General features: G+C 39.2%; 1 protein-coding gene across 5 annotated transcripts in view; it reads right to left on the bottom strand.

The window, feature by feature from the left end:
• ARHGAP26 (Rho GTPase activating protein 26) overlaps window positions 1-8819 on the bottom strand; it is a 256484-nt gene extending 247665 nt beyond the window's left edge. For 2 of the 5 annotated variants that reach the window (XM_087709586.1, XM_087709588.1), the window contains exon 1: window positions 7991-8819. In XM_087709586.1, coding sequence (XP_087565712.1) covers window positions 7991-8144 — 154 coding nt within the window. In that variant the 5' untranslated portion in view covers window positions 8145-8819. The remainder of the gene's footprint in view (window positions 1-7990) is intronic. The other 3 variants (XM_087709587.1, XM_087709589.1, XM_087709590.1) reach the window with 2 other exon arrangements.
• Window positions 8820-12949: the final 4130 nt, after the last annotated feature.

Raw genomic sequence — 12949 nt, 5'->3', positions numbered from 1 at the left:
AGCCAAGTTATTATTCTCCTTTTCAACACATTCCAAGCTGTTCAATGCACACAATGTGACATGCAATAAAGTTGTCAAATTGCAGATCCTTGAAGTAGCAGATTTTAAAAGATGATCAGTAGACACCAAATGCTGCATAAATGGGCATCTCTGAGCAAAGCAGCTTTGGCTAATTTCTTTAAACTGGTAACTTCTCCAAACTGATTTAGAAGTCCTTGAGAAAAATTATGCAATGTGTGTATGTGACTCAACATCTCTTTGACAAGGAGAAGCTTCAAAGCCTAGCTTACAATGTCTGACGTGGCCCTTAAACTGATCAAGTTTGTTTAAAAAAGCTTTCTTTGCTGTTGCTTGTCATATCCATTAATCTTAGACATCCACTATCCATATTTCATTTTGCATCTCACTTGAAGCTAGAGCTTTGCAAATTCTCCTGAATAATTTACACATGCCATTTTAAGCAAAAGAAGAGAAGGATACGTGCTGACAAAGAACAGGCCATTTGAAGTATCAAGGAAATGATAAATGGAAGAAAAATAAATGCAAAAAAAAAATGTAAAGATGTTGCCACATGGCGTGTCCTTTATTCAAAAGTCTGTTTTTTATTATGAAACACTACAGCTTAATAAAGCATAATATCCCTTAATTCAAATGCAATTCCATGACTTTTTTAAATAAGCAAATTGTCTATTACATGTTAATCATGCTGAATTTCATTTTATTGGGAATTGGTTTGAACACAATCTTGGAAGAAAGCGGTTTAAGGAAAGTTGTTTATTATAGGCATTGACTTGAAAATATAATATTCCTTAGCCGTTACATTTATATTAATTTGTTCTCAAAAAACATGGGCTTATAACAATATCAATTTTCTTCTCAAAAGGTCCTTGGCTTATAACAATATATATTCATATTTCTTTTTATTTGTCAGGTATGTTTTTCCTGTTACTGAAACATCCATTTTTATTATACTATATTTTGTTTTATGCACAATCAGCTCACAGAAATTCAAATGGCTACAGTTATTAATCTAACCACAATATTTTTTTTAGGCATACTGTAATGAGCAAACGCATGAGAGAATCAAGATATTTATTAATGCACTTAAACATTAAAAAAGTGTGATCATATTTGCTTTGTTCTCTTCACCGTTTTATTTTATATTATTTTACAAAAATATCATAATAACCATAGAACATAAAGTTCATTCAAGCCTGAATACACTGTATAGCAGCTGTTGGTAACAGAATTATGGTTCTGCTGTTTGATAATTGTTAATAAAAGTGTGAGGTAATTAATAATGACAGAAATGATCAAAGTAAAATTTACTATATATGTAATGGTCTTTTTCCAAACATAACTTCTTTCTGGAGTTTCATGCAACTTTCTCTAGATGAAACTAATTTGGGATGCTATGCTATCTGTGTGAGGATTAGGTCATGTCATCTCAAAAGTTGCATGGGTTGAGAACAACCATAACTATCTACCCATTCTTGACCTTATCACAGGTCAGAACCTAAAGAAAGGAAATTCTGGGCATGCAAATTAAATAATAATCAGCATTTAACTGATCAGATACTACCAGGAAAGTGGTTGTTACCTGATTTAAATTAGAATATTATATCCTTTGATTCTTGATTTTCACTCCCATACAAATACCCAAAGCTTCCCATCATCACCACTATTTCCTGGCCATATTTGCCAAATTAAGATCAATAAAAGGTTTAGGAAGGATGCTCCCTGAATGTCACCCTAAGTAAGAAAGTATTTATTCAAACGTATTCTAATGAGAAGAATTACAATTCAGCACATGCTTATAACATTGCTAAAGGTCCAAACTCATCTGCCATAAAGGGTAGCTTTATATACTGTTACTATGTCTAATTATGAAAGGAATTCTGTATATTACAGCTTATCTGACAGTAAAATCCTCATTTTAAATCAGTTTTAAATGGGGAAAATGATAAAGGTTGCTATTATAACTAGTCACAATCTGGCAAAATTGTGGAAAACTATTCTCTGTTCAAAAAATATCAAAGGACAAGTTCAAAGGAGATTCTGATTAGTACCTCCATGAAGGGATTTCAAAGTCCAGTATGACCCATAGGTGAGAAGAAGGGTCATATATGAAAATTCACAGCTACAGCTGCACACGCCTGAGAAATCTTGTAACTGCAACCCCAAGATATACAAGCCACGAATAGTCCAGCCAGCTGCCTTCATTTGGGATGAGCAATGCAATGCATGTAAATGGAGATAAAAATAAGTTAAGGCATGCAACCCTCTCAAGCTGGTGGGAAGTGGGAAGGCAGTATCATATCACGTGGCAGCATCTTGGTATCTGTCAACACAACATTTTGTCCCAAAGGAACCCCAGCTGAGAGGGAAGAAAGATTCATGGAGTACAGTTAGACAGGGTCCAGAACAAAAAGGTTCAAATGAAATTGAAAACAAAGTTGCTTCCCAAGAAACTTAGATGGTATAAGAGAACTGCTGAGCTGCCAAGCCATTCTCTGAAGAGTGACTCATGGCAATGGTATTTCTCACACCACTTCTCCAACTCCAGCCATCCACCTGCCCCTTATCTTCTCAGATCAGTGTTTCTCAACCTTGGCAGCCTGAAGATGTGTGAACTTCAACTCCCAGAGTTCCCTGGCCAGCATAATTCTCCAGCCAACTTTGAGAGTTGAAGTCCACACATCTTCAAACTGCCATGGTTGGGAGTGTTCTGGATTTTCAAATTGAAGCATTATCCATTTTTGCCAGATTAAAAAAAAATGCAGGGGCAATATTTTCATGACCAACTCGCTCATGATGGCTGACATTCCAAAATAATAAGGCCATCTAGCCACACTTCTCAGATGGAAATGTGCTTCTCAGATGGAAATGTGCTTCTCAGATGGAAATGTGCAATCCAATCTCAAAGTATCCCATTCCAAAAATGAGACTTTGCAAGGTCAGAACGTTTCAGCCTCAAAATATGTTGACCACATCTATTATTTTCTAATACTGAACTGGCAACAGAAACCTTGTGTGAGGTCATCTTATCTCACCATTTATGCCACTCTATAATACTATTTACCATCATCATAGAATCTCATATGATTTACAGATAATTTCTTTTGATTCCTGTTCATTAATTTTAAAAAATTCAATGCATATTTTGTAAACACTTTAACTCTTAAGCAGAACACTGTTCAACAGATACTTGCCATCAAAGCTTATAACAGTATATATAGTCAACACTGCTCATCTTCCTCCATGCATGGCTAGAAAAAAAACCCAGAAGAGATGCCTATTTTTGAGATTAGCCACAATTTAATGTGTTGTTGTTGTTGTTGTTGTTGTTAATTGTGAAGTTGTGTCCGACCCACTATGACCCCATGGACAACGTTCCTCCAGGCCTTCCTGTCCTCTACCATCCTCTGGAGTCCATTTAAGCTCATGCCTACTGCTTCGGTGACTCCAGCCAGCCACCTTATTCTCCTTCATCCCCTTCTTCTTTTGCCCTCAATCTTTCCCAAAATTAGGCTCTTCTCTAGTGAGTCCTTCCTTCTCATTAGGTGGCTAAAGTATTTGAGTTTCACCTTCAGGATCTGCCCTACTAAAGAGCAGTCAGGGTTGATCTCCTCTAGGACTGACTGGTTTGATCGCCTTGCAGTCCAGGGGACTTGCAGGAGTCTTCTCCAGCACCATAGTTTAAAGGCCTCAATCTTTGGTGCTCAGCCTTTCTTATGGTCCAACTTTCCCAGCCATACATTACAAGTGGGAAAACCATAGCTATATTAATGTACTATTCAGGCTCTAAACTGCACTTGGTTTAACATGGAATGTAGGGCCAAGTTTAAAAACCCAATTATTGTGTATTTCACTGGATGACTTTAAGTCAGTCATTCTCTTTCAACCTAACCTTCCTCACAGAGGTACTGCAAAGATTAAAATAAAAGGGGGGGGAGAGGAAGTATACTACATTGCCTCGATTTCCAAAAGCAAAATCAGGTTACACATGTAATACATAAACAATACTTTAACATTTGATATGTTTCAGATTAATCACTGTTTATCGAAAGTCATACAAAACTACAGTGAGATTAACTTAAAATAGAAGTGAAAATTTGGGAATTCTTTCTTGCAATTACAATAAAAGCACTGAGTTTGAAGAAAGCTAAATATGTTCTCATATTTCTTTTCTGCACTTATTACACTGCCAACCATCTAAGTCATACAAAATCATTGGTTAACTCAGCCAATTCATAATGAATGTATGGATGTGTGTGTGTGTGTGTTTGTGTGTGTGTGTGTGTGTGTGTGATTGTGTGTGTGTGATTGTGTGTGTGTGTTGTATTTGTGCTGATAAATAAATAAAGGGAGACTAGTATAGATCTATTTCAAGCTATTTAGCTCTCATCAGCTAGCCATACCCTTACTGGGATTCAAACCTGGGCTGTATTACATATTAGGATGTGTTAACCACTAAGCCACAAGGTTCTCCTCCTTTATCAGCTATATATATATACATACATACATACATACATACATACATACATACATACATACATACGTATATATTTAAAGTCACAACCCCTGGTATGCCCAAATATGGGAGGAAGATCACACTTCCATTCTCTGTCCTTCGGCTCGTCACAAGAGACCATCCAGGCAGAAACCCAATATTTTTTACTGTTGCCTTTTTGTTAGCACAAATATAACATATATATGTATATGTATATGTATATGTATATGTATATGTATATGTATATGTATATGTATATGTATATGTATATGTATATGTATATGATGTATATGTATATGATGTATATGTATATGTATATGTATATGTACATACGTACGTACATACATACATACATACATAAAACCAAGACTAATCACACCAATTAAGTTGGTCCAACGTAGATGAGTAAAATCACTATGGCAAAGAGCTACACCTGCACATGTCCTAAATAGACAACTTGACATCGTCATTATATTATATTTTTCATTCATTATATTTTTAGACAACGACTACATATTGTATAACATGTTTTTCAGAAAAAAGATGGTAAAGCAAATTCTATCAAACCTTCAAACAAAAAATGCTTCAGACTGCACAGGAGCTGTGGCTATTCGTGGGCATGCTTGCAAACACAGCAGGAGCAGCTTGCTAGGCAGCGGTGTGAACCAGGAAAAAGATGCAGCTGCTTCAACATATTCAAAAATGATGCCTTGAACAAGCTTCTGTGTCTTGTAAAACATCTCTTTCAAAGGATTTACACAGCCCTCTTGGCCAACATGGAAGACAGCTGCTGGAAGACAGCCATACTGTCCCCAGAAATGAGGAAAGGTAGAGCTCCATGGGACATCAATAAATGCAGCAATGTGAAAAGCAAAGCGCACACCACAGGAAAACAGTAGGCCCACAAGGGACACCTGACGGATAGAGAAACTCTCCTGATTCACACTTTGATCCTGTTCCGTGCGTAGGTAGCAAATCTTGAAGCACAAGTTAAATGCAAACATGTTTCTGTTTTTCTCCCACTTATGAAACTGTTCAAACAGAATAAAATCAGGGAGGAAAATACCTGGAATGCAATCAAACCCAGTAGAATATTATATCAAGGTAAAGATAAAGGTTTCCCATGTCCAACTCTATAGGGCAGTGCTCATCTCTGTTTCTTACTGAGTAGGCAGTGCTATCCAGAGACATTTCTGTGTTCATGTGATCAACATGACTATAGCTGGGGTTCACGGAATGCTGTTACCTTCCCACCAAAGTGGTACCTATTAATCTACTTGCATTTGCATGCTTTCGATCTGCTAGGTCAGGAGTGTCAAACTGGCAGCCTGCAGACCAGATGCATCACATGTGGGCCACACCCACCCCGGTTCTGCAAAGGCAAAAAACGTTGCAATACATCATGTGACATGATAAGAGTTTGGCACCCATGTGCTAGGTGGACAGGAACAGGGATAAGGGACGGGAGTTCACACCATGCCAACTGACAAGCTCAGTGTCTTTAACCGCCAAACTATCGCGCCCCCAAAGTACTATATACTGGATTGGAAAGAGTCAGGTTCCAATCTTCGTTACAGTGATACTCATTGGTTAACTTTATCCAATCACCTTCTCTCAATATAATCTACCTCAGAGAGTTTTGAGAGAGAACAAGGGAATGAAAGGAAGCATATAAAATACCTTAAGCTTCTGGAATAAAAGGCAGGATATAGATTCAGTAAAAATAAAGAAAAACCACCAAAGCCAAGTCATTACAGTATGGATAGGCAACCAGATGTCCTCTACCCAATTTGGTCTTCAACTCCCCTATTTTCTAGACAACTTGCTGTACTCCATATGGGTATTGATCTCCAACCATTTAGTTGTCTTATCCTACTATATGACAAGTTACTGGGACTTGTTACATTGTCAACATCAGTTAAATATTGGTAATTTGTTTAGAGATATACATGATACCCACCCCCTTAAGGGACTACAGACCATTATGTAGCAAATATTCTTGCCAGCCTCTTCTGAAAACTGATTCATGCGCTAACTCTCACTTTTAAAACTTTGGGACACCTTTCCAACATTGAGGATTTTGCTAACCTTAAACCTCTTAGAACTTAATGAGATATGTGTCAAGTCTAGGAAACTTCAATGTGCCAGCTTAACGCTACACAAGACCAATTCAAGCTTTACTACAAAGGAAAAATTCATCACTTGATCTTTTATACAAAAGCTTTAAGAAGCAATCCATACCCAAGAAGGCAAAGTATTATCAATCATCAGTGACAATTAAACACAAATATCACATGAGAAAGATAAGACTTATTTAGCCCATTTAACTTTTTAAATAGCTCTTTCTAGGGGTAAAGTTATTTGTCTTTGGCTTACAAAAAGGTGAAATGCAAACACAGAAGGCCATAGCACTTTCTCTTTCTCACATACACGTACACACAGTTTATCACCTCTGCAGAATGAATTAGGTACTTTTTTATTTATTTTTGCAAACCTGCACATAACTTTGCATCTCCAAATAAAGAATTTAAATTTTATTCGATTTTTTTAAAGGGAAAGGGGAAAAATCACAGCAAAACCTATTTTAGTTCAAATGTTTGGAAACCAAGGCTGAGTATCACTTCAACTGCAGGAAATACACTTGAGGAAACAAATACACATTTCCACATTGGTAGCAAAGGATAGCACAACCCCTTAGCCTCCCTCCCTCATTAACAATTCATTTAGAAATCAAATTATTTAAATCATGAAGATTGTTCTGCTTCCTATCTTTAGCAATTCAGTAGCGTCACTGGCCAAGAGAACAACTGAATGATTTTGGTATAAAATCCAAATACTGACAGTGTGTAGTATATTTTCCTAGGGCTTCTTCCTCCATAACATTTTGTAATTACAGGACTGTAAATGGGAGAGGCACCTCTACTAAGCAGCAAAGATTGCAATACTATAAAAGCAATTGCTTAAGCAAAACAATCCAACCTACAAAGCTCAGCTCTTAGAGAGAAATGACTTACACCAAGGCCTTTCATTTTCATATATAATCACTGGGCTACCGACAAGGAAGTAACAAATAGCAAGTAGGTCTGGTATAGGTCTGGAAACCACTCTGGCAAGGTAAAAGCCTGACAATCTACCCCTCAGCCTTTTGACCCAATGCAACTTTCTCTGACCTCTGTGTCCCTTTGGTGCTAGGATAAACGTATTCATGAATTACTGGACCATAAACCCTGGTTGCTGGAATTACACCTTCATACAGTATTAAACTGCCAGGGTTTTTCCCCTTCCCATCTCACACTTTCTACTCAATCGCTCCATACTTGCATGCATGTGGTTCCCCACCCATGTTTGTTTTCCCAGGTAAGGCTGCAGGAGTTCTCCTAACCCCAATAATGCCCGATCGGATCCAAGGTGTCCTTTAAACCAAGGTTTCAGTTACCACCACACCCAATACAGATTCACAGGCGACCTGCCACTCACTTTTAAGGGCCACAATGAGTGCCTTTCCATCCTTGATCAGCTCCTTGATGAACTTGTTGGTCTTGTCCAGCTCAGCTTCGTGAGATTTTAGCCTTTCTCGGAACTGGGGGCTGTCCAAACAGCAGTCGCTAAACTCCAAGGCAGGTAGCCCCATGATTTCCCAGAGCCCGTCCAAAGCCAGGCTTACGGCTGAAAAGCAATCAGCTGGAAGAGAAACGTCCAGGAATGGAAAAACCTTTCCTTAAAGCACCTTAAATCGCAAGGGAAGAGCCACCGATCAACGTTGAGAAATGTATCCAGCCCGTCCAGCAAAATGCAAAAATAAAAATAAAATAAAATCATCCGTTTTTAGGCTGCACAGGATCCGCAGACATCAGGAAGTCAATTTGTCAACTTTCGAAGCGGACGAAAAAAGGGGTCTGAAGGACGAAGATCTTGCACCGAGGGCTGTTTCACACCCGCCAGGGGGACAGGACAGAAGCCGTCCGAAAGGAGGGAAACGGCGTTGCCCGAGCAGCAAACGCTACCGCTGCCAGAGGACCGCTGCTCGCGGCCACATTTTCCCAAACACGCTGCAAACTCGGGGGCGGTGCGGTCGTGGCTGTTGCCGGAACCTCCAGCTCTTCGCCGGGAATACGTTGCCGCTGCTTGCTTGCCGCAGCCTTGAAGAAAACCCACCCCGCGGGGCCTCTCGAAGCAGGAGTCTTCCGATCTCCAGCTCAGCACAGGCACCTCCGACGGCATCCGGGATCCACCGGGACCCTGCGCTTCCCCATTGGAACGCCAGCGATCATTTTCCTACCGCTCTGCCCTTTGGAACGTTGTGGAAAGAGAGCGGATCTTTTTTTTTTTTTTTTTTGGTCCCTCCCCTGGGCCAGACGCGACCCCGCCTCTTGCACCAGCAGAAGCCAATCAGAGGCCGGACGGCTCATGGAGCAAGGAGGAGGGAAGCAAGAAAGATGCCCTGCGAAGACAAGACCGGCTATGACTGGGGGGGCGTGGGCGTGGCCAGAGGTATGTCAAACCGCATGGAACTTATATCCTCCCTTCCCGCCCTCTTAAAGACATACCCTCCGGAATGGGGGGGGGGGGGGAGTGGCGAAGGCTGGGTCGCTCAAGGGCGTTTTTGGTAAACCTGTTGCTGCAGTGCAGGCTGAAGAAGAAACCACCTTATAGCGAATCGGTGCAGCCGGGAGCTACGCTTGGAGGCGGAAAAGGAGGGAAGGGAGAAGATGCTCGCTCGGCGATCCTTTAAGAGGCTACAGTGAGGGATCACCTTCACGCTGGCCTTGGCACATAAGGGAACAACCGTTCTTTTCATAAAAGGGATCCTTTCCCTCCGCAAATGAGGTTCCCCTTTGCACCTTCTTCACAGCCTGCCTTGCTTGCCTGCCTTCGACGCACAGATTATGTTCAGTCTTTTACAGCATGCGACGCCTGCCTTTCTGCAGGGAAAATGAAATCAGCAGGATGACCTGCTGAATGTGTTCATGTCTTCCCCCTGTCTGTCCTCTGCTGGTTTGAAAAGCTAGCCAGGAGACTAAGCTTGCTTAGCATTGGGTGGGAGAGGACTGACAGGAGCTAAGGTGGAAATAAGACAATAGCAAAACTATATATGGTTCTTCCCCCCCCCCCCCCTCTCTCTCTCTCAAAAAAAAATATATCCTTCACAGACATGGTCATGAAATCACCAAGATTTGAGCTTGATTCCAAAGAGATTCTCTTTCTAACCATACTGTTTAACATACATATTTAGTAAATATTTACATATTTACTGTTTAACATATATATTGAGTGGTCAATGCCTGGAATGCACTACCTGACTACCTGTTACATGCTCAAATCCCCATAACTTCAACCTTAAAACTGTCTACTGTTGACCTTATCCCATTCCTAAGAGGTCAGTAGGGGCGTGCATAAGCGCACCAGCATGCCTAATATCCCTGTCCTACTGTCCCCATTTATTTCTCTCCATTTCCTGTGTTCTTATTCATGTTTATTCTTATTCCTATTATCGTGTACATGAATGACAAACTAAATAAATAAAGTACAATAAATAAATACTGTATATAATCTTGACTCATCTAAAAAAAGCTAATTGCAAGCCATGACTTTTTCACTTCAATATTCAAATGTGCCCTTTATTTTTTCCCCAAAACATATTGTCAGGCCTGCAATTATATTCCTTTTAGAATTTTGGCCTGCCACACTTTCTCTTATTTCATTCTGCTGTTTCTTTAGTATAGTTGATGGGAGGGGGGGAATAGACAGAAGTAGGATTGTGGAATGTATTGTTGTCATTCTTTTCTAGAAGACCAAGGTCATTTTTTGTCTCCACACTTTTACACCTGACCGGAAGCAGCTGGGTGGAGACAGCAGCGTGGAAGAAGAAGATTGGACCTTGTGATGGATTGTGGGTGTGGGGACAAGATCATGAACTTTTCACTGGGTGGAATTCTGATGTGATTTCCAGAATTGGGATTTACACAGATGTGCTAAGATGTCTGATTTATTAAATTGGAACTTTAAGGATCATTTTGCCTTGGACTCTGATTTAATTCTACATGATACTTGGAACGCTGACACATATCACATGACCAATTATTGATTGCACTGGACTTTAGACATTATTCCTGCCCTTCTGAAAGACCTCTGGGTCAATATTTTAGATTACATTAATTCTAAAGAGCGTTACATAAATTGACAGTAAAATTTTAGATCGCGTTAGTTCTGAAGATATTTAAATTGACAGCAGATTAAGAGACAGTTGAGAAGCCAAATTCAATGCTCTGATTAAAAATCCCAAGATTTGGAGAAGGAGCTATTTGAATCTTGAGTCACAGGACAAATATTTATTAGCGGTCCACCAAAACAATGCTACTTAATAAAAGAGGAGCATAGGCAAGTGCACTCCTTGAAGCATTTCATCTTACAAAATTGCTCACAGGCCATTTCATTTAAATGATTTAGAATAGTTCTATAAACTCTGAACAATGAGAAGACAAGGTGATCTAAAAGGTTTTACTTTCCTTAGAATGAAACTGGAGTAGTTTTGGCATTTTTATATTTTTAATTTTTCTTTGACTAAGGCTTCGCCATTATACTTTGCTTGCCAGAAGTTTGCAAAAAGTGATCACATGACTCCAGGACACTGCAACTATCATATATATCAATCAGTTCCCAAGTGTCAGAATTTTAATCATGTGGCCATGGGGATGTAGCAATGGTCATAAGTGTATACAATGGTCATAAGTCATTTTTTTCTGTGCCATTATTTCTTAAACAAATGGTTGTAAGTTGAGGACTACCTGCGTATGTATGTGTCTGTGTGTGTGTGTTCCAGCATAACTCTGGAATGCCTTGACCAATTTCAACCTAACTTGGTACACAGATGACTTTCACTCTGGAAACAAATACTGTGGGGGTAAGACACCAATAAAACCCCTGGGGGGGTGTTGTTCTGTTAAAATACAACCTGTTGTGTCTTAAAATGGCCTCTACTGTACTGCCATAAAATGGCTTCACCTGTACAGCACAGGTGGTGCTTCACTGTATTCCACAAGGGGCCTCCCCCTGGCAAGAGGGGATATTTCTAATCCAACATTAGAAATTACATTTGGTCCGGACATTTTTCCCCTATAAATAAATATACGGGCAACACTGGATTATTGCTAGAATTCAATAATAAAATCACAATCCTGAATACATGTTTGTATAGGAATACTTAGAGAAAGATTTTTTTTCATCAAGAAGGCAATAGCCACAATTGTTTTCTAAATTATTCCCTTATGCATAAGCAACATTGACAAATTGCATATCTGTAGGTTTGTTTGATTAAAGAAGCAAAAACTGACAGTGGAAGAGAGACTAGGCTGGCTAAAAAGCAACAGATGGCCATCTTGTTTTTTGGACTAATGTCAGGTTTAAAGCATTTAGAGGGATTGCAGGGAATTGGTTTTGTTGGAGTCTGCATTAAAAATTAAAAGTTTCTCAATCAGAATATCTGTACTGTATAACTGGCATTTTATAGGGACTTTTGGCTTGTATAGAAGTTCACTGCTGTCATCTTCTTTATCAGGGAAATAATAACATTCTAATCACAATCGTTGAATCTTCTTACCATATGACTTACATTGTGAATATCCACCCATCTGTTTTTAGGAGTACTTATTCCAGATTAAATACCATGAAGTGAAAGAATTTGTTGTTATAGTTAACGTGTGATATTTCTTGAAGCAGATGGGAAAATTGAGTATTTATTTAACCAGTTTACAGTGCTTGATTCAATTATAAGGTTCCAATGACTATTTTGTTACTAAATTCATTTTTACTAGGTATATTATAATAAAGTTGCATCACACAGTATAGTTGCCTTTAGTTTTAAGATCCTAGTAGCTGTTTCAGCCACATTTTACCCCATAATCTTAGCTTGTGGCCCGAATAAAAGGATTTTTGGAAAAAAAAAGTCCATATTTTTACAGATTAGATTTTGTGCTGGTATAACTTGAAAAACCACAATTTTCTGTAAAATTCAGAAATGAGGCATTAGGTTGCCCCAATTTTGTTGTTATTCCTGTAGTCCATTCACAAGAAAGCAAAAAATAACATAGGAGGCAGGATGATGCAGTTGCTAAGCCATCCACAATCTGTGTGTCACCAGTTGCAACAGTGCTGCTTATGGACAACATTAACACAGATATACAGTCCAGCAGAATAAAGAGATTACATAGGAAACAACATACTGGAAAGTTTGCCTGAATGTAAATATATCTGTAACAATCAAGGAGAATATTTGTAGCTCAGGGTTGAAATGTGGGGTCCTTGGTGCTCTCTGAGCTTGCTTGTTTTCTTGCAGATGTTTCATTAGGTACCATCACCAGTGCTAGTAAGGAGTGCTGTTTGCTCTCAGTTTATATTCTGGTGACTTGCCTGTCTATGTGGGTGGGTATGATCTTAGAG

This window comes from Thamnophis sirtalis, unplaced genomic scaffold, assembly GCF_051295495.1.
Source record: "Thamnophis sirtalis isolate CommonGarterSnake01/CBP01778 unplaced genomic scaffold, rThaSir2_p1.2 scaffold_3, whole genome shotgun sequence".
Classification (NCBI taxonomy): Eukaryota; Metazoa; Chordata; class Lepidosauria; order Squamata; family Natricidae; genus Thamnophis; species Thamnophis sirtalis.
Note: the sequence above shows the minus strand (reverse complement) of the source record. Positions and strands in the feature narration are given on the sequence as shown.